Source organism: Plasmodium inui, assembly GCF_000524495.1.
Source record: "Plasmodium inui San Antonio 1 unplaced genomic scaffold supercont1.3, whole genome shotgun sequence".
NCBI classification, from domain to species: Eukaryota; Apicomplexa; class Aconoidasida; order Haemosporida; family Plasmodiidae; genus Plasmodium; species Plasmodium inui.
Genome location: NW_008481837.1, coordinates 1,110,435 through 1,132,327, shown reverse-complemented (window position 1 = coordinate 1,132,327; position 21,893 = coordinate 1,110,435). Strand labels below are relative to the sequence as shown.

Below are 21,893 nucleotides of genomic sequence, written 5' to 3'. Positions count from 1 at the left end.
CAGAACAAAAACATACGTGATGAATGGACACATAAATACAGCCAGACAAGGACAACAGGCCCCCAAAGTAGAAATTTTTCCACAAAATGAAAAAGACAAATGCAGCAGGTAAATTTTTTCCCAAATCCAGGGAAGGAAAAAATTAAAATAACGCTTAATTAAATTATGGGACGAAGGAACGCTAATTTTGAAGGAGATGGAAATTGAAAAAAGGACAAGTGCGCCTCAACAAAAACGCGCCTGACAAAAACACACACAGCGCAGTCGTATCCGCGCAGGATAAGCACAGAAAAAACGAAAAAAGGGGAACGAGAAAGTGGACATACACCTTCGCGCGAAGACAAGGATCATATGCCGCACAGTTGAGCAAACTAGTGTCTTTACCGATGCAGGCTGCCAACCCCGGCTGGAGCTACGCGGAGCACAAAGACGTTGCCTCTCCGTCTGTCCAAGCGGCTGACACGCTCGTGCGCACGTATATTCGATATCAGTACCTCCCGTATGTCATCGATAATTTCTCTTTTTACCTGATAAAAAGAATGCTTTAAAAAATCCACATTCGTTTCAACGAAAGTTGTGTCAATCACATCCATGTCTAGCCAAGCATATTTATCAAAGGAAATATAAACAGTGTCTGTTTTTTTACACGTCAGAGCGGAGGTTTTAGACACCTTTTCTTTCATTTTCATATTATTAGCAGTATTAATAGAGTTTTGATGAAAATAAATGTTCTCCTTCTTATTTTTGAATAACCATTTTCTTTTAATCTTTTTAAAGGCCTTAGATATTTTAAACCTCCTTTTGGATGTAAAGGCCCTTAAACTGGAGTCACTAAACTCCACCGTTTTGAGAAAATTTTCATTCAGGTAATTCGGCGCTAGGTCTTCAGAAATACACGAGGCACCTTCATCATAGTCATATGTGGATGTCTTACGAATGGTTTTACTGACGTGCTGGTCATTCCCACTGGTGTTTGCATTAGTATTGGTAGATTTATTTTGTGCCTGACTTTCTTCTTCTCTTTCATTTTCTTTCGCTTTCTCGTATTGCCCATCACCCCTGTCAAACGGCTCCTCGATTGCCTGCCTCTGCTTCAACTTCATTTTTTCCTGCACATACGACGAACTTGGGAACAAAACGCTATCACACATTTTGTACTTGTCCTCGTAATTGCCCGTGAGGAAATTACTGCGGTCTAAATTTAAATTCATGTAATCTTCGCAATTGTATATTTTGTACAGGGGTAACTTCAGCTTGAAAATCCTCTTTCCCAGGCACTTTTCTCGATTCCATGTCTCAGAGTAGGTCAGTGCCTGATCCCTCGTGTCTCCGTACATTACGATGTGGTTGCAGTGGCTCCTCAGAACGAAAAAGTCCTTTTCTAGGAACTTGTTCAGCGGGTAATCTGGGTTCAATAAAATAACCGTTTTGACTATGATTTGCTTGTTCTTTTTTTTTTTCCGTTTCTTGCCTGGCGAGCGTCCGATCGCACTGGCCCCCACGCGGCTCTTCCCATTTCCGTCACCGCCGCTAATGCCGCTAATGACGTTAACACCGCTAATATCGCTAAGATCGCCAATATCGCTAATACCGCTAACATCGCTAACGTCGCTAACATCGCTCACATCGCTAATACCGCTCACATGGCTGATCTTGCTAACATGGTCGTTACCCGCAGTGCGATTCGCCCCAGTCGCAGCGGGATCCCCCTTCTTCCCCGCCGACTTCTCATTCTTCAGTACGTTATAAAACAGGTTATCCTCGACGCAGCTAGCGAACCCGTTAAAAAAGAGCCTGGAACCACACGAGTGACTTATCAGATGCACATTCTTAATGCCCGAGTTTATAATCTCCTGTATAAATGTTTTGAAAGAATTTCCCAAAACTGCCATCTCGGATCTTTTCTTCGCGACGGGGTAGGACAGAGCCGAAAACGCACCCCACATGTAGCCTTCCCAGTGAAAAACAAACGGTTGGATATAGGACGGTAGCTTCGAAAAAGAAACCAAGTGAGCCAACTGAGAACATCCATGATGTAACTTCACATTGTATCCATGTATATATATAACAATTTCGTCTGGCATAAAATTCAAATTCTGTTTTAAAGATAATGATTGCCAACCTTCCACAATAATCTTTTCCTTGTGTTGATGGCGATAATTTTCCCATTCATCTTCCTCCGCGAACACCTGCGCAATGGTTTTATTCCTCTTCATATTATAACTTGACAAATTGCCACCATTCAAACTGCCAAAGGATTCATTGATACTTTTCACGGTATCCCCCAAGGTGCTTATTATTTGTGTGTTCTTACTGCTATTATTGTACTTGGATCGAATGAACTTAGCGATTTTTTTGTTATTGGAAGTTATATAGATAGGACCCTTTCGGTACGATCTGGTGTCCTTTTTTACAAATCCTTTTATCTTTGAATTTTTCATTCTGTGGACACTTACTTTTTTCATTGTCTTCTTGTAAATCTCTTTGTTTCCTTTATTCACATTTGAATAACTCCTTTTCGATTTTTTATTCTTTCTTCTTTTATTCGTATACATTTTCTTCTTGCTATTTTCTATGTCTTCACTGGAATTATTCTTCACATTTTTGTTTCTTGAATTCCTGGCTATTCCGGATTTTATAAAAGATTTAAAAACGTCGGAAATGAATATCCCTTTCTTTTCTCCAAAATTTGATGTTCCACTTGATGTATCCTTTGGGTTAACTGTTTTTTCTTTCCATTTCAGTTTGTCACTTTTTCTTTCATTCAGGGTGCCCTTACTTTGGTTTGTGTCCGATTCGAACTTCTTCTCCTGCTCATTCGGTAGGGTAACTTTGTTTTTGTTGTTCTTCTTTTTTTCTCCTTCTCCTTGGTCTTTCGGGTATATCCCGTCAGATTCGCTCACCTGCACGTTATTGGCTTCATTTACCGTAGCGCACAAAGGAGTGTCCTTTCCTACATCTGGTTTGTTTTGTCGCTTCTCAGTTGGCCGCCTCTCACTTGGTCGCCTCTCACTTGGTCGCCCCTCACTTGATTGCCTCACCCTACGCAACTTTTCCCCCTTTTCATTGCTCCCCCCCTTTTGCAGCCCCACGGCGTGGTGCTCCCTAAACTTCGCACGCAAGACGTTGTCACAGAGTAGTTCCTTTTCTCTGCACTTGAACCCTTCGTGTTGGTTTACGCGTTCGTTTCCGGTTTCCCCTTCGCTATAAAGAGAAGGATCCTCCATGTATGCGTTCTCTTCCCCATGTGGGGCACTCCCACAGAGCGGATCCCTTCTTCGCAGCTTCTTCCTTTTCTCCTTCTTAGGTGTGCTGCTTCCCCGTGGGCAGACAACTAAACTATGGGTGCTTCGCCCCCCACTTCGGCGCCTGTCACTTCCGAAGCCGTTTATATTAACAACAAACGTGTCACCCTTTCGGCAAAAGGAGGAGTTACTTTTCGTAGCGCTATCCTCCGTGAAGAGGTTGACATGCGGAGGGACATGACATCCTCTACGGGTTGATTTTTCCACTCTACGCCTCTGCTCTCGTTCGTTTGGAAGTTCCCCTGTTTGGTCATGTCTTCTGCGGAAATGCACTTGGGGAGAGCTGCCACTGCCGATGCTACTCCCACCATCTCCGCCCATGTGGCTATTATGATATTTGCCCTTTTCGCTATAATAGTTGCTCCGATGGGGAGGAACAAAACAATGTTGACTGTTGAGAGATCGGCCGATCCGGTGTGGGCCCATTTTCGCGTCCTCATCAGGACTGGTGCTGTTCTCACTGTGATCGAAAACGTACGGCGCCTTGTGTATCTCCGTCGACTTTATCGATTTCTTCATTTTGTACAAATAAATGTCATCATTTACAGAGTCCAGCAGCTTCTCTGACAGCTTATGAGTGTAGTAAGAATGGTGACTGTCCTCCTTCAGCTCACTCGCATAGCTCTGGTTCCCAGGTGCACATACCTTCTTAATACTGTTATGAATTTTGTTTTGGTTGGAGTAAAAAAATTCTTCACCTTCTTGGCCCTTCACCTTTTCATCGTGCTTCCCCCCTCTGCTATACAGCACAGCGTTGTTTCCACTTCCGATAAAACGATATGAATAATCCCTTTTGTAAATTTTTTTCCCCTTTTTCACTTTCGGGAGGTGTACCAACTTGACGGTAATCTCATCCAGTATGGTTTTGTTCCTCCTCTTGACAGGTGCCAGGCGTTTGTAATTATGAACCTTCAAGCTCATCGTCACATGGTCAATCGAAATCATACAGTTGTTGGAAAAATACTCCGTTGTGGTGCTGCTATTAACCTTTAGCATATTAAAACACCACTTCAAATCGTAACCTAAAATGTCCTCATAATTTTCTTTTAAAATGTCCTTTACAATGATATCATACCTATTGGTTGGCAGTCTTCCATTGGCATCCTTCTCAATTTTGGGATTAAAAAAGTAGGTCAATGGAAAGTCATTGAAAAAGTGGCCACTGATGGAGCATTCTGTGCAGGAGACGCCATATCGTACATCCGACCAATCTTTTCCTACACAGGCGGCGAAGCCAACTCTTGTATTAACGAATAAAGATCCACTTCCAACTTCCTGTGATATAAAAGGACCTACTGGGTACCCATGGAACCAGAAACCTCTTAGCTTCTCTCCATAGGAATGATCTTCAATCCATTCTCCGTATCCATGTGGTCGACCATATATGTCAGTCTTCCCCTTATACCTTAGCTGGTGACTAAAAGGGGCCTCATGGATATTATCATTTGTCATTTTGAAACGCAGACTGGAAAACTTTTTATAAAAACAGTCTACAATACGATAGAAAGATCGATAAGCACAGAGACAGAAGCAACAGAAGTTATTTCCACAGATCCCTGCGAAATCGTTGTATCGACTGACCGTTATATTTAACTTATTCGTTGATATCTTCTTCTTTAAAATTCGACAGTGCTCTGTACATGGGCAGAAAAAGCCATAGATAGCTAGAAGGGGGCCGATGCAAATAATAATTTTCACTATAATTATTAGGGACAACTGAACTAGTCCATAGATTATTAAGATGTGTTCCCCTCTGGAGATTTTATCATTTTCGTCCTTCTCATAGAATATTAACAAAATGCATGCGCAGATTATGAATATGTAGGAGGCGTAAATAGGCCAGTGTAAACTCAGCCTCGTCTGGAACTTTGCAAAAATTATGACTCCGATGATTACCAATGCAGCCTCTACAAAAAATAAAAAGGACGCCTGAACTTTGAAGCTAATTGTAAGCATGCTGTTCTCATAGGACGTCTTGAAATACTTCCACGAGATGAGGATTAAACAGAAAATGGTTATAATGAAGACAATTCTTTTCGAAATTGGCTTCCTTATTCCGTTGAATCTTCTTCGAAGGCGTCTATAATCCATGTATCTTATGGTGTAGATTAACCAATCTATATTCTTCAGCTCGCTGCTCGCGTTTTTCTTCCTCCTCTGGCTTTGACTCCCAGATTCGCGGTTTATGTTATGCTCACTTTTTGCCCCTCCGAAATGGTTCGCATCACCGCAATGGTTCAGATCGACCCTGCTGTAATTCTTCCCCCTCCTCGCGAAACAACAGCAGCAGTCATTTTTCGCGTCTAGCTTGCTTCTGCTCATTTCGCTCATGTAGGAGACTTCCGTGTCTGTGTAGGCCGAGTTCTCCCTCAGGCTCTTCTTTAAGATCTCTTCCCCTTTTGTGTTGTTTTCCTCCAGTTCATTTTCATAGTCCCTGGAGTTGCACACGTCAAACTGCGCGTCGTCCATGTGACTATTCATGTCATCGTCGTACTCGTCATCCATTTCGTTCTCCACGTCGTTGTCTATTCCAAGGTCGTACTCGTAGCCCTCGGGGGTGCCCTTTCTAACTTCGCTGCTAACCTCGCTACTAAGATCGCTACTTAGGTCGCTACTAACCTGGTTGTTGTTTCCTTTGGATCGGGCCGCCGACATGATCGATGAGCCCAAGCTGCTAGCGCTTTGGCTTCTGCGCGGGTTGCCGTGATCGATTCTATCCTTTTTTTCCGTCTTTTCGACCTTCTGCACCTTTTCCGCCACTTTTCTTTTTCCCATTCGCTGGTTGTTGCTTCCCCCTTTGCCCACGTCCGCCACCCCGCTCGCCAAGACAGCTTCGCCCCTTTCAATATCATCCACCCCATGATGTTCTAACAGTACCTCATCTGTATATTTATTTTTCCCCTTTCTGTGTTTTAGGCTTTTCTCCATTTGCCACCCTAACGCCTCCTCTGTGTCGGGGTTTGTCCCTGATTTCATTTCATTACCATTAAGATTTGATAAAGTGTGTTTACTTGCTTAAAAGTTTGTTTTTTTTTTTTTCTGTTTTTTTGTTTTTGTTTTTTTTCTTAATTTTCACTCTCATTATTACATGAATATCAACCTTTTTGTTCAAATTGCGTTCGCTTTGATTCTTCTCATTTTTTTACACCCTGTTTCATGGTTAAAGAGGATTACCTTTTTTTTGGCAAAATTTTTCATCTAATGGGGGATTGTTCCTTTTCTCGTTTTGAATAAGCCCTCAAAAAAAAAAAAAGGTTATAATGTTTCTTCCCCTAATCCGCTCCTTATCTTGTTATATATAATGCTGTTTGGTATGCCAACAAGTAAAAACTATATTTGCTTTGGTTCCCTCTTTTTTTTTTTATATCACTGAACAACATTCCGAAATTGGCATATTTCGATATATCTTATTTATGGCAGGGGAAAAAGTTCTTTCTTTTTTCCTTTTTTTCTTATTTTCTTCTACTCCTTTCTTCTTCTTTTTGTTTTTTTCTTCCCCTTTTGAGAATTCTTTCCCGCCAAGCTGTAGGAAAGCAAGAAAAGAAAGTAGCAGAAAAAAAAAAAAAATTATGACTTAACCGGTAGGTAACTGTCATTACACAAAATAAGGTGAGTACTCACCTCGGAGAAGGAGGAAGGAGGAGAATTGACAACTTCGGAGGACAGTTGGAAGGATGACCGTCCTTTATGCACAATTTAGGATGACACAAGAATGTGCACGTAGGGGGTGAGGGGATGCAGCAATATGCTTTAGCATAAATATACACTTTCACATGCAACAGGTGTGTGCTGCGCGTGCATGTGTCCTCGGCTCACTCCACGCCCACCCATACGCTTTTCCTAACGAACTGTTTTGTGTTGCCCCTTGCTTTAAGTATCGCAAGAATGTTCCTTTTTTGTGTGAACATTGGGAAAAAAAAAAAAAAGACGAAACGAAACAGGCACAGTAATGTAACGGTGAATAGTAATTATTCCCTTGGTTAAAGACCTTTTTTTTTTCCTTTCTTTCTCCCTTTTCATTTTCCCCTTCTCGCACCTCAACACATTGACGCTTTTCGGTTTGAGAACATTGTCCCTTTTAATTCTACAGATTGAGTTGCTACTCCCTCGTGCAGCATATAGGGCGCGTTAAAAATTATTCCTTTTTTAACCCCTTGTTTTTTTACAATCCGCGTTAACCTAAAATTGGGGGGGAAATCCCACACCATGAGGGGATTATTTTTTGCTGCTCAATCCGATTTATCAGTTTAGGACTTTACCTAATTTAGGACATACCTCATTCTGGGCATACCTCATTTGGGACAGTACATCCTCTTTTTTTTTTTTTATTATTCCCCTCTTCACCGTGGATTCCTGTCTTTTGTTGCGAATCTCCGATTTGAGATACATTTTTTTTTCAAAGAGTTGTCGCCTTAGTGCAGTTCTGCAAAAAGGAGCGCTTCGCCAACAAAGTCGGAAAAGGCAAATGCGTTTTAACTAAGCACAGTAGCAGAAACCCCGTGTGCACAGCTGAAGCATGCAAACACACATGTATGTACGGTATGTATACATTTGGAGAGAGCCCGGCCCCGCCAATTCTCTTCTGGCGCGTGAGAAGAGCCATTTCTTCCCCCCAATTAGCGGGCAATGGAATGGACACTTTTCTTTTTCTTTTTTTTTTTTTACCTCAAAAGTAGTATGAAATCTGTTGCAGTAACCCCATCCAGTTTTTATCCAGCTTACAATTTTTGCAATCAACAAAAATGTGATGAATTCTATTCCCATAATGGTTAATCAAATCTTTAATTTTGTACTTAAGGAATACCTGATGTTTTGTGGCTTCATCCACACTGTCCACATCATTAAAGGTGTTAAACACTAACACGACACAGGAAGCTTGCAGAAATTCATCGTTCAGTAGAAGACTTATGAGTGAGTTGTTTTCTCTTAAAATTTCATCCGATATGTCCATTATGTTAATAACGTACAAAATTGCGTTCACTTTTACGTTCCGATAAATGAGTTGCCAAATGTTCCTCATCTGCAGGTGGCAGGGGGGGAAAATAAAAAGTGAGCAAATCATAAAGGCGTAACAAAAAAGGGCCAAAATAAACCACGCACTCTTTATGTTGAATACTTGGACAAAAAAAAAAAAAAAAAAAGAATCATGAGAAAAAATAAAATACACTAATGGTTACTAACTACTGGATTCCCTGACATGTCCCAAAAACCGATTCTCCCATTTATCCATTTAATCTCCTCGTAATGGTAAGATATGGTTGGTTCCATGTGCGAGGTGATGTCTGTCCATTCTTTCGCAGGTATAGCGGGGGGGAAAAAAAGAAAAAAGGTGTAAACATTTAGGTCGTTTTAATTTCTCCCTTTTTCCTATGGCTGAACGGGTAGAAGTTGGCCCGATTGCTGAACGTAATTCATTTTTTTAATCTGATCCACATGTCGCTTTCACGTGGGTATGTCCCAATAACGGAACACCACACAGCTATATACGCTACGGCAGCATCCTTTCAGCCACAAAAATGCCAAGCCGAACTCACCTGGAATGAAATTATGATACAGTAGCGTTGTTTTGCCTGAGCCGTTAAGTCCCAAAATTAAAATGTTGTACTTTTTCTCGGGCGTTTTGTTTTTCCCCTTGTCGCGGCCGTCCGTTAGGAAGGACATTTTGTTCACAGCGTTCCCCATTCTGTGTGCAAGCGGGGAAAAATAAAAAGAACACACTTAGGAACATCTATACATAAATGCATATCCTCGCTAGACGCACTAATCGCAGGGGAGCTCCTCGGCGCACATTTGTGTGCCCCTTCGAAATTGCTGAGCCCAAACTAAAAAAGGAGTTTAAATCGACTGAGCCAAAGTTTAGCATTTCACCTGTCCGTCAGGGTACCCTCTTTCAAATTTGAAAATAGTTTCAGTCTTAGAGGAAGGCCACCAAGCGGACGGCCGAACGGATGCACAGATACATCCCCCAAATTCGCCAACTTAAAATTATTTGTCGCACTTGAAAAAATTAAACAAAAAATAATGAGAACGAATAAATGCACATACTTACCCAGCAAATGGAGACAACGGGGACGCTTTGTACATCCAAGAAGTTACTTTTTTTCTTTTTCTTTTTTTTCTCACGCGCGGAGGTGTCAACTGTGTGCATAGTTACACATATCCGCGCAAGTACTGCCAGAATAGCGCGAGCAAACTTATGTTCCAAAGAGTGATCATTATGACACGTAAAAAAAAACGAACAAAAGGGGATTCTTAAACGAACACATAATATGTCATTTGGTATGCTTAATCATCCCCTTTATTCCTGTGTAAATGGTTTTCCCTTTAAAGGTAACTTCGCCGTTCCTCTACATGTTGTCTGCTCATTCTCGTATTCACGTAATGTTCGTAGTTTCCACCTTTACAGGGGAAGTACAAGTCATTTTTTTTTTTTTGCTACGCACGCGCCCTGAGTAATTCATGGGATGAGAGATATACATGAATAGATAATAAGTATATATTTGTGCACATGTGCCTCAAACTGACCTTCCGTGTTCCCTTCGCCCGAGCTCTATAATTTCCTCCATGGGAATGTTGTCTCCAACCAGACTTGCACCTCGTCGCTGCGGTCGACTTTGTTCTGACCTTCATTCCTTCCCCCAGTTCGATTAATGCAACAGTGATGAATTCTCTCCGTAATCATTCCTTCGTGCGCGCCTTCAGAAAAAGGCAGGCATATTACGCATACCCCTTTTGGGAACAATTACAGGTAGGAAAATAACTTGTCCCGTTGGACTAATAAGTATGAGACATTTTTTGTTTCCTTCTCCACAGCTCGAAATAATCTCTCTCATAAAAAAATTACGATCATAGGCTTTTGCTCTTATTAAGTTGGGTGCTCTCTTTTGGTACATGGATAGGGGGGATTCCCGCTTCTTCCGTCGTCTCCCTTTCGTTACTTCGCTTGGAAAGTTCCTTCTCCTCTTCATTGGGCTCGGCATTGCACTGGTTCCGCAGGGCACAGTTTTGTTCTTCCACCGTTGATTCCATCGCTACTTCCACGTCCTCTTCCACCGCTGCTCCAATCGCTTGTCCCATCTCTCCTTCCGCGTTCTCCTCCTTCTTGTGCGTATCTCCATCTTGTGCCCCCCCGATGGCGCCTTTCCCCCTGTCGCCCGTCCCCTCTATCAAATACCCCATTCTCGCTTTGCCCTTTTGCACGAAATAAGTTTCCAGCGTTTTATACACACCTCCCGTTGATGCAAATCGCTTATTATTCAGTAAAAGCTCCATTAGGGAGCCCATTAAATAGGCGAAATTCTCGTCCCTCTTTTTAAGCAGCATCTCCAAGTTGTCTTCTGCGTATTGGAGCAAGGAGTGCATTTTGTTATGCAAATTATCTTGATCAAATTTTGTGTCGTATCTACTATTATCTACGCATATTTCGTGAAAAATGGCTTCAATGGAGACCACATCCGAAGTGCCTTCGATAGCTGTTCTCTTTACAACATTAATTAAAATGGAAAGGAAGTTATTTAACTCCGTCATGCTAGGGTTCACATGAAAATTTAGCTTTTCCAGAAACTCCTTTTCATATCTTAAATTAGTCAAATGCACAAATTGGAACAATTTGTTGTCATTTATAAATGCCCTAAACAAGCCACTGTTAGCGTTATAAAGCTGAGCGATTTGTACATGTCCCCTAAACTTCAATCGCACTTCTTTCATCCCTCCAAAAATGTTAATGAGGAATTCTCCATAGCGATTCTCCAAACCGTCCACCTCATTTGAGTCACACACGTTATGGATGTTGCCTGAATATTTTTTCCTCCTAACTTTTGCTTGATGGTTTTTTTCTTCCACCATGTCTTCATACTCCTTGTACATAAAAAGCACAATGTAGTGAAATAGATCCACATCACTGCAATCTCGTATCACTTGTAACAAGAAATTAGCGATGATATCATACCCGTACCAGCATTCGATGTTGATGTGTTTCCAGTACTTTACGCTAACGTTGGAGTGGTGCAGGAAAGTGTACTTCATTGGTGTGCTCGTTTCGTTGTTTCGCGTTGTGGAAAAATGGTTCCCTTTTGTACTTCTCTTCAGGGGTGAGGCCTCCGAAAGGACATCCACCTGATCAGCGCCACCTTGCGCAGGATGTCCTTCCTCTTTATTATTACCTTGACGCAAATCTGTAATTGTTGCCCCATTTTCGCCATTAGTAGTACCCCCCCCACAGGTATTCATATAACTTCCTCTACTGCCTCTACTGACGTGTGGTTCCTTGAGCATCACTCCTATGTTAGTCCCCCCCTCGCTGTTGCTACTACGCATACGTAGTTGCGACAGTACACGCGAGAACAACTGCAGATGATTCGTACACACCACAATGTATCTCCTATTTTTGTCTGCCAAATTGATGTATGTAGAACAGTTTAAAGAATAAAAAATGGGCATCGCTTTAAGATAAGAAATATTATTACTATTAAATTTGATGGTCGAAAGGAAAGCAAGCAGGAGAAAATCCATGTCCTCCCTGTTCAGTGCGGACCAGTTCAGATAGTCCCCATTTCGACATAAGGATATCATAACATCTTCATAGTCATTTATTAAGTACTGTGTAAAGATGGAACTCTCTGACATGGTGGGGTGCATTTTTTTGTAGCCCAATAAATATAACGTAGCCTCCATGGGGGTGTCTCCGAAGTTAAAGCTGAGAATGTTTTTTATATCGTTCCAGCTGTGCACATACATATACGCCTTCTCCGCGTTGTCCGTCTTCTCTACATTCTGTGATGACTCGTCAAATGTGATGAGAAGGCGGAAATTGTTCAGCGTGTGCAGGACACTCTTGTAAGGCTGCTCACTGCAAAGCTCACTTATCATGTCGAGGAGGAGTCTGCTATAAATGATGACGTTTGCGTCGTAGGCGATTTGTATGCAGTTATACAGGCGAGCGTTATTTGAGCGTTGGTACTCTTCTCCTCTGAGGTGGCATTGTGTATGCTGACGTGGATGGATTGCCTCCCCCTTCCCGCGGAAGCACACCAAAGCATCGCCCTGGTCGCTGTCAACTCCATCATCTGTGCCATCGTCTCCATCGAGTGGAGAGCAAGGGTGAAAAATGGAGGGGTACAAATTATGCCTCAGCACCTGGGACAAATTACTAAAACTCAGATTCGCTACAATTTGAGTCTCCAGGAGGAGAGACAAAATCGATGCGGAATAAAAATGGACGTTTATAAACGTGACGCTGTCTAAGTCAAAAAGATAAAAATATTTTGATGTGTAAATTTTTCTATTTTCTTCATATTTAATCAGATGAATGAAATCATAATTGAAAAATTCCTCCGTGTCGAAGTTGCTGTTCTTAATTTTGAGTAGGTTATCCGTGCATATTGGGACGACGCGATTTGTTTCCTCCTTCCAGGGATCATTCTGTTTAGGGAAGGAGAACCCAATGCTTTCGTCGCACTCCAACGTTTTAGCGTCTTCATTGTGATCATCTCCAATTATGTCAAGATTCCCATCGTGAGAATAGTGTCCGTCTATAACTCCCTCATCGCAGTTGGTCTTGAATATCTCCTCCTCATTACTCTCGCAGGAGATTCCTTCCCCTTGCCCGGTTAACCTTTCCTTTCCGGTAATGATGGGGGAACTCTGCACAGGGAATAGCCCCCCAGGGGGCACTCCGCCAGGAAACCTCCCCCCAGAGAAGACCCCCTCAGAAGGTAATAATCCCTCCAATTTCATCTTCAAATACGATGTGCCATAATTCAGGATGACCAAGAGAGGTATGCATTTTATGTCCTTCACCAATGTGTCATACAATTCATCATGCTTCTTAAAATCGGAGAAAAGGTAATCCAGAAAATAAATCACCGTGGAAAAGTTCTTCTCACTCAGACATTCCTTCACAAAATTGAGGTAAATGGAAATATATTTCTTGATTCTATTTCTTAGGTAACATGGTGTAAGGTTAAGAACCTGTTCTGCTATGTTCTCGTTATGAGTCCCCGTTTTTAGGGTATCTTGATCGTCTTTCTTTTCCTTCACGTATGCAGTAAGCTCCTCGACACCACATTCCCTAGTGAGGGGCTTTTTCTCCGAACCGATAAGTCCGCCGGCCTCCCTCATGGAGCTAACCATTTTGTGCATATGCACAATGTTGTCAATTTCGTAGTAAGGCAGCAGAACGGTGAGGCCCAAATCGAGGAGGAAGAAAGTGATCTGGTTCAAGTACTTGCAGAAGGGGTAGATATTGACGCAATCGTTCATCCTAGACCAGTAGAGGGCGTAAATTTTTTCCTTCTTCTTTAAGCAAGGCAAAATTTGAAGTTCTGGGCAATTTAAAAAAACATTCCTAACAACTGAAGAGAAGAAGTCATTCTTGTCATATTTTTTGGGAATAAAATTAAGATACTTGGTTTTAAAAATTTGATATATCTGGCTAAAATTTTTGATGTCCCTTTTGTCTACTTTGTATATGTAGTCTAGGGTTACGCTGTCGTTGCCCTCCTTAGGGGTGTTGCGCGCGTTTTCACCATTCGGATGGTCCGTCCGGCAGTCGCTTGTCATGCTGGCCATGCTGGTCATGTTGCTTACCTTCCCGCTGTGCATGGTTCGCATGGTGTGTACGCTGGTCATGCTAGTCATGCTGCTTACATCGGCGCTGCAAAGGCTTCCTATGCCGTTAACTGGGCTGACTGCGCTAACGGCACTAACGGCGCTAACTGTGCTAACCTGGCCCATTATACCCAGCCCGCTGCCCACGTGCCTCTCCGCCAACTTCCTTTTAACCCATTTCCCTTTACATTTGTACAGCACCTTATTCGGATCCTGCTTCAACAATTTCTTTACTGCATTCCTGTGGGCCAGCATCAAAAAATGTTGATACAAAATGGAGATGTTCCTTAGCACCCCCTGCAGGTTTTCCCCATTTTTCAGCTTTTTCAAATTGCAGCCATTATTGTCGAATAAGTTGCAACATATATGCATAGGTAAGTTATCTATATTTGAGACGATGTGGAAATTTTGGAACAGAAGATGTTTGCGGAAGATTTGGTAGTGTTCAAAACAAATGGCTATGCGGACGTCGTGCAACAACCCGATGATCCATCTGCTCGATTTACTTCCGTTGTATATTTGGCACTGAAGGAATATTTCCAAATTGTTGCAATTCGTTTCGTCTGAGGATAAATGTTGGCCTTTATTCTGCCCCCAATTGTGTAATTGCTTCTTCTTCACGGCGTTGTAAAATTCTTCCCGCAGATGCAAGTGATAGTCAGACATGCAGATCCCTAGGTTTGTGGCATTTTCAGCCCGCCCCCCTTTTTCATTTATTTTTATAATATCCAATTTTAGAAGATTTTTTGAGAAGAAGAAAAACTTTTCACTATATTTTTTGCACTCCAAGAAGACCCTTTCAATCATCTTTAATATGGACACCTTCTGTTTATTGTACAGGCGAATGCATATAATTTGGTCCTCCCCCGCGTCTGAATATCTTCTCTTCATTTCAGTTCGCTCTATGGGATCATGTTCCACGTCACTGATAGAAATTCCTCCTAGTGGGTATTCTCCGCTTCCAATTTCGGTTGTCTGTCGTACATAATATTTTTTCTCTCCTCGCAGGGGTACCTCCTTTCTGCTGCTTGCACTTGCAATTTTGGACTGCTTCCGAAGGTAGCCATTTTCCTCCCATTTGTTCTTCTCATCGAGTCGAAAGTAGTTGTGAAAGAATATATTTTTGGCTAGTTCTTCATCCTTTTTGCTGAGAATATGGTTTTTTTTGTATAGGACCCTTCTGTGGCTCTGAGATGGTGCATCTACATTTGGGGGCACGCGCTTGGTGCTTCGCCCAAGGTTGTCACGCTGATTGCTAGGGGAACTTGGTTGATCCCGACGATCGGGTGATTTTGTCCCATTCGGTAATTCCACTTCTGGTGAACTCCCCCTCGGTACTACCTTCACTGGGGTATTCCTCTCATCTGGGTTAGCCCAACTCTGCTCATGGCTGCACTCCTTATTGGTCCCCTCCTCGGTGCTCCTCCCGTTCGCCATCTCATTGCTTGGCCGTGAACACCACTCGGAGATGCAGCTCCCATTCCGAATTAGCAAATAATCCAGGACGCCGGAAAGGTTCTCAAAAAGGTAGGAGCAGATCAATTCGTTGCACGATTTTAATGACTCTAAGTTGTTCGTCTCTCCATTGAGGTATTCCTTGTTACGAACTACATTGTGAGCATCGGCATAGACATTTAGTTCGTCATTTCTCATTAGGAGATTTTCATACTGTTCCTTCTTGACCTTAATGTACAGACATAAGCAGGTCCTTTTGAGAAACACCTTCGGAAGTGTATCCGAGGTGAAATTCCTCTTATCGGCAATCAATTTTATGTCCAAGCATCCTATGTCGTCTAGAAAGTAGATCAAGTTTTTTATTTCCCTAAATAGGATATTATCATTGAGTTCATTCCCCTTCTGGAGCTCTCTTTTTTTGGTTCCATTTTGTGGAAGTAACAATTTTGGCTCTCTCTTAACAGTGGGTGCTTTTTCTTTTCCTTTTTCTTTTTTTATTTCACTGGTCAGTTGTTCCTTTTTCTTATGTTCTATGAGGTAGGACGTCATTTTTTTTTTATTCGCCTCCTGGTTGTTTATACCAATTAGTGGATTTCTCCCCACTTGGATTCTTCTAGCCTTGCTAATGGTGCTTATCTGTAAGGTAGCCCTCCTCGTTTTGTTTTCCCCCAGTGGGAAACTTTTTATGGGCCCTTTTTTGATACTATTCTGTTCCCCTTGGTTGGAACCTCTTTTATGAATTTTCTGCGTTCCTCTATTCAGTTCGACACTTTCTTTTTTCCCCGTTTTAGGAACATTCAACAAATCAATGATGTTCTCCTTCACGTCCCTATGCACGACGTTACTTTTGTGTGAGCTGCTACTATACAATAGGGGGGTATTCACATAGGTTAAATTTTCCTTCCTCACCAGGAGGTATTTGCTATTTGGAAGGTAGAGGCCATCGAAGCAGGGACATTTCAACTGAGGCTTTGTTTTCTTATCCATTTGATTCATTTTTTCCAAAATTGGACCCTTTTCATTCTCCCCCGTCGGTAAGTTTTCCTCTTTTCCCTCTTTACACAGGGGTACCCAATCACAAACTGACACATCAATTAAGTTCAACGTGTTGATGTATGATATTTTTAGAAGTCCTGATAGGTACACCTTTAGTTCATTTTCTTCCTCAGCTTCATTTCTTTCCCCGTTCAGGTGAGGGTGTTTCTCATCTGGGGTAACCAATTTGTTCCTCAGTTTGGCGACAATTTTGTTCAGGATGCTAACCAGATTGGAATGCTTCAGCTTTCCCTGAACACAACTGAGTTCTACCAAATTGGGGTACTTCATTCTGTACAGTTTTGGGAGTTCACACAGGAAGAGGTTAAAAGGGATGGTATTCTTAATGGAGAACACTTCCTTCCCCCTCCATAGTTTGTTCTTTATGTAAATGAACTTATTTCTTTGGACAAAATCGACTAGCATGCAAAATTCACCTTGTAGGGAGGAGTCCCCCACCCCACCAGCTGCGTCACCCGCTGTGTCATCCGACGTGTCATTCGCTTTCACCCCCGCCGCCTCATTTCCGCAGACAACTAGTCTTCCCCTCGACTTCTGCTGAACAATGTACTTCTCCAAATAGTCATATATATCATCGTACACCTTAGACACCTTCTGAAAGCACGTATTTTTGGAAGTCTTACAGAACAATTCCAGGTGCCCCAGAACCTCAGCCAACGGAGGACTCTTCTCCAACTGGAGTAGCTTCCCCAATTCGGGAGATACAGTCAACTTCTCCAAATGGTAACATTTTCTCTTTAAAAAAATTAGGTTGAAATATTTCCTATCATACGCATCACATATTTTCACAAAGTCCTTGTCCTTCTGGTCGTTTCCGTGGCCGCTCCTGGTTCTTCCACAGGCGTCCGCGCTCTTATGTACGTCACGCGTTGCGGTGTCAGAGATATTTCTGTGCGGAGTGTTGTTAGTCTCGCTCAAGGGGCCAACAGTGATGGCACCATTGCTATGGGTGGCATTATTGGCATTGCGCGAGGCGACCCCGCTTTTTGGATGATCCCCATTGGGTGCCCCTCTAATGACGGTCTTTTTACTTAGCGCGATACAGGCTTCTGCCGAAGCATCCCCTCCGTCGGGGAAGGCATAACTAAAGTGCTTGCTCCTGTACAGTGGCAGGAAAAACCGCTCCCTACATCTTTGCTGCACTAGGGGGTCTTCCAAATGGTGCATATTTTTTTCTAACTGGAAGATTATTTTGTTCAGGACTTTTAATTTACTATCGAACAAATTTTTGCTATGATATAGTTTGTCCAAATCGAGAAAAATATCGTTTATGTCGTCATTCAGTTTGTACTGCTCTTCCAAGATGGTCAGACCTAACAACTTCATCCTTTCGATCCCCTCCTCCTTAACTTGCTTCACCAAATGGAAGTTTAACAGGTTTTCTCTCCCAATGCAATTTTTGTTTTTTGTCTCATCCGTGTCGCACATCACGTGGGTGTCTCCATGAGATTGATTTTCCCCCTGCGTAAGACTCCATTTTTCATCATTTTCGCCTGGTTTCATGTTAAGTGCTACGCCATTTTGATTACAAGCCTGATTGTCCATCCCGTAGAAATCTTTGTTGTCCAGGGGGTACACCAATTCGCTTAGCCTCTTACACACCTTTTCTTCATTTGGGAAACAAGGCGAACTTTTGAGACATGCAAATATGGAGTGTTCCCCCACCTCCAACAAATGGGACAAAATGGGAACCCAATTTTGGAACTGCACATAGACAGCATTTTGTATGACTACTTCGCAAAAGAATTTATTTGTCCTATTTTGATAAGTTTTTTTTACCACTTCATCATCTATGTTGTGCCTATCCGCTCGTCTGAATTTATCAGGGACATTTTCTATATACAGCAAATTTCGCTTACAAATTTTTGCAGCCAATACGTTTTTTTTTTCCTCACATAGGGTATTCAAATAACTGAACAAAGCGTTCTTCACCCGCTCGTCAAAAAAGAGTAAATTCTTCACATCGGAATGTTTTACAATGTCGGAGATGCAATTCTCAAAAATATCTTTCAAGTCGTACGGAATGAATACACATTCAGAGAATCCCATCCAATGATACCCATTGAAGAAAAGTTTTAATTTTTTCTCTTCTTCAAATAGTTGTCTGTACAGGGAGGAAAAAGTATCGGCCTCTAAAGTGTCTGGAAAATGGAACAAAAAATCATATGCACTGCAGGATAGGTTCAACTCACGGAGGAGTAGCAAAAATTCCATGTAAAGATCACATATGGCAGCTGCTCTCCACCCCTTTGTGATATCCACCATTTGGATTCTCCTTCTACTCTTCGATTTTATAAGCATTGGGACGACACCCTGCACGGTGTGTATGTAGCTCGGCCAATTAACACCTCCCCCCCTCTGAGACGCATCAATGGCGGTACACTTTTGTGATCTTCCTCCCATTTGGCCACTTACATGGATAAAGTATATTTCTTCCTCTTGGCTGCTACTTTTTATCGCATTCGCATGGAGAATATACTCTGTCATTTCGTCTTTGTGCTTACGACGCACAGTAACGTAGGGGATTCTATTAACTAAGTGTGATTCACCTTCCATATGCGAAATGGGGATACTGTTCTGGGTTCTCTCCCAGGTGCACACCGAATGATCATTCATCTGAACTTTAAACCTCTCTACCTTCAGCGACAGGAGGATAAATTCGGTTGTGATTTTTATTAACTGCTCGCAAATTTCGTGCATACACGCTTGCGAAGTTAAGGGAAATTTTAGGAGAGTCCCTGAGAAGGAGCTGAAACTTTCCATACCCAAGGCTTCCAAAATTTCTTTCAACTTAGAGTTGTTTCCATTGTCGTTATAAAAGGATGCATTCATCTTCTCCACTTCGACGTCCTCTTTTACGTCTTCATCACTAGGACGTCTGCATAGTATTAGCTTCTCCTCGGACATTTCTACAGTGTTGGCACACATTGATCGCTCATATATGTCCATCCCTAACGCGCTCCTTACCAATTTAGGGTCAAATACAACATCGTAAAAAATGAACATCTCGCCACACCTCGTTTGTTCTTCACGCACTGGGGAAGTGTGCGCACTTTTCTGTTCGCCGACATTTTTGTGTCCAAATATGCCTCCCTGAGGGTTATTGGTATCTCCCTCCCCTTCCCAATATTGGGTATTCAAAAAGGGAGTATGTCCTTCTCTACGTGGAGGAACTTTCTCATCATTGGGTACTCCTTCCCTTGCGACATTGTCATAGTAGTCAAAAATGAAAACATGAAAATGGCTAGCTCCCTCATTTGAGGCATCCACGTATTGTAAAACATTTATATATTCATTAATTTCTTTATTTTTTGCAAACACATTCGTCACGCTTCTGCATCCGTATACCTTTATATGGTTCATATTTCCCACTGTTCTGTTTTAGCTTATCTTTTCGGAAAAAGGGGGAAGAGGCGCCGATGTTGTATCGTCACGCTATTCGGGGGGTGCAGGTAGCTAGCCGATTGAGCAGCTAAATTGTACAACTTTGAAGGTGGAAAAAAAAAAAAAAAAAAAAAACAATTCAGCCGAACAGCCCAATCCGAATGTGCAACATAATTATGTCTCGAAAGGAAACTAAGACTGATGCGGTTGATGCGGTTCCCTGTGCGTGGTCATTGAATGACGCGCTTCCACTACCCATGTGCGCATAATTATGCGTTCACTTGTGAGTACATACATATATGGCATCCACGAGAGTGTGGAAAATGGGAACATCCCTTTTGCTAAGCCAAGAAAAGCACTGTTCTTGTCACTTTTTTTTTTTTTACATTTTTGCGTATTACGCGAATGGGGTGGAGAAACAGTACCATAGCGCGCGCGTGTATATATGAACACACAAATGTGTGTATACATAATATATATTTCTCAGAAAACACCGATCATACAACACAATTTGCAACATTTGAGCTAAGGAAAATGGCGGCATTTTGTGTCCAGAGGACCACTCTCGCAATTGCAAAGATGTCTTCTTCAATGGCAAATGAGAGGGATAAACAAACTTTCAACATTTCTGTTGTGCGTATTTTTCCCCTTTACATTTTCGCCGCTAGAACATTTTAGCACTGTTCCGTATTTTTTTTTTTTCCTTTTTTTTTTTGCACTTCGTTTTTGTAAAAAATCATGCTTGTGTAGTGTATAACGATTTTTTTTTTTTTTTGCGCAATCGAGGTTTGAAAATTCTCATGCCTTTTTTACGTATTTGTTTGCATACCTGTGTGCATAAAAAGGGTGTTGCCATTCAACAGGGATAGCAACAATGAAGGGGACCACATTGAAGAGCGGAACATTGAAGGGAGAACATTGGCGCTATCCCTTTGGACCACTTTGTCCTAAGGAGGTGTCCCTGAACAAGCGAGTAAAAAGTTGCATGTGCAGGCTGGGCGAAGCTTTCTCCATTTTTTTTTCAAAAATTGGAATTTGCTGTATGCACAGGATGAAAGAGGGTAACTTTCAGAAGGGCCGTGCTTTTATTTTATTTGATTAAAACATTATTCGTCACGTGAAAATTGAGGGGAGCCATCAAAGTTCAAATAGGCATTTGTAGAGCCTTACACAACCCTTAAAAGTGGCCACCCTGCCGATGGTCCTATTGGATTTCCCATTCCCTTTCTCTCCGTTTAGTGTATGGCCTCTTAATGTGCGAACACCATTTTGGTCGTCCACAAATGGCAGATTTAATAACACCTTAAAGGGAATAAAAATTGGTAATGAGACATGGAACCTGTCACCACCCCATTTGGGCTGGGTATCAATCGGGGCCATACAAACGGTATATACCTTCGCATAGATCAAAAAAGACGAACGTTAGAGGGGAGAAGAAAAAAATCATTTCATAATTGAATAGGTTAGATGATAGTAAAAAAAAAAATTGTTTAATCTAACAAACACAAATTCATATTTTGTAACATTTAAAAAAAAATTCCTCTAATGTAAATTAATATTATGATTATAACTAAAAAAAAAAAATATTAAAAAAAAAAAATTAGTACATAATTATAAATATTAACTATCGAAACATTAAAGTAAATCATTAAATAAATGTACTGAAAGTATGCTTGTGAGGATTTAGAGAGGTGGAGAGAAAACAGCAGGTGTGCAAAGGAGAACATATGCACATGGGTAGAAGCTTATGAAATGTGAAAGTGAAGACGTAGTGCGCGAAAAGTAATATATGGTGTGTCATGTCTGTTGCGTTATCTGTGATGTCTGATGCGTTATGTATGATTGCTGATGCGTTATGTATGATTGCTGATGCGTTATTTGTCATGTCTGGCGCGTGACGTCTGATGGGCCGCGCCAGAAGCCTGAAGCGTAGTGCGAGGATGGAGACCCGACGAAGGAATAAAAAGGAGAATATATAGAAAAAATTCCTTTACACAAAACAAATCATATATATAACAAAAAAACAAAAAATAAAGAGTGGCAAAGGAAGGAGGTGAAAGAAATAAAATGAGGGGGATAAAATTC

The 21,893-nt window shown here is 41.7% G+C and overlaps 3 protein-coding genes across 3 annotated transcripts; all 3 read right to left on the bottom strand.

The window, feature by feature from the left end:
* Positions 1 to 380: 380 nt before the first annotated feature.
* C922_01087 (hypothetical protein) lies at positions 381 to 6,281 on the bottom strand (the record flags this gene model as incomplete). Its single annotated transcript, XM_008816695.1, has 1 exon — positions 381 to 6,281. One exon carries the CDS (start codon positions 6,279 to 6,281, stop codon positions 381 to 383), a length of 5,901 nt encoding a protein of 1,966 aa, XP_008814917.1.
* A 1,690-nt stretch (positions 6,282 to 7,971) lies between these two features.
* C922_01086 (small monomeric GTPase) lies at positions 7,972 to 8,987 on the bottom strand (the record flags this gene model as incomplete). The annotated part of the gene is made up of 3 exons (XM_008816694.1): positions 7,972 to 8,325; positions 8,487 to 8,596; positions 8,840 to 8,987. 3 exons carry the CDS (start codon positions 8,985 to 8,987, stop codon positions 7,972 to 7,974), a joined length of 612 nt encoding a protein of 203 aa, XP_008814916.1.
* Positions 8,988 to 10,151: 1,164 nt separating this feature from the next.
* Positions 10,152 to 19,787, bottom strand: C922_01085 (hypothetical protein; the record flags this gene model as incomplete). The annotated part of the gene is made up of 1 exon (XM_008816693.1): positions 10,152 to 19,787. The coding sequence occupies one exon, from the start codon at positions 19,785 to 19,787 to the stop codon at positions 10,152 to 10,154; it is 9,636 nt and encodes a 3,211-aa protein (XP_008814915.1).
* Between the last annotated feature and the right edge of the window lie 2,106 nt (positions 19,788 to 21,893).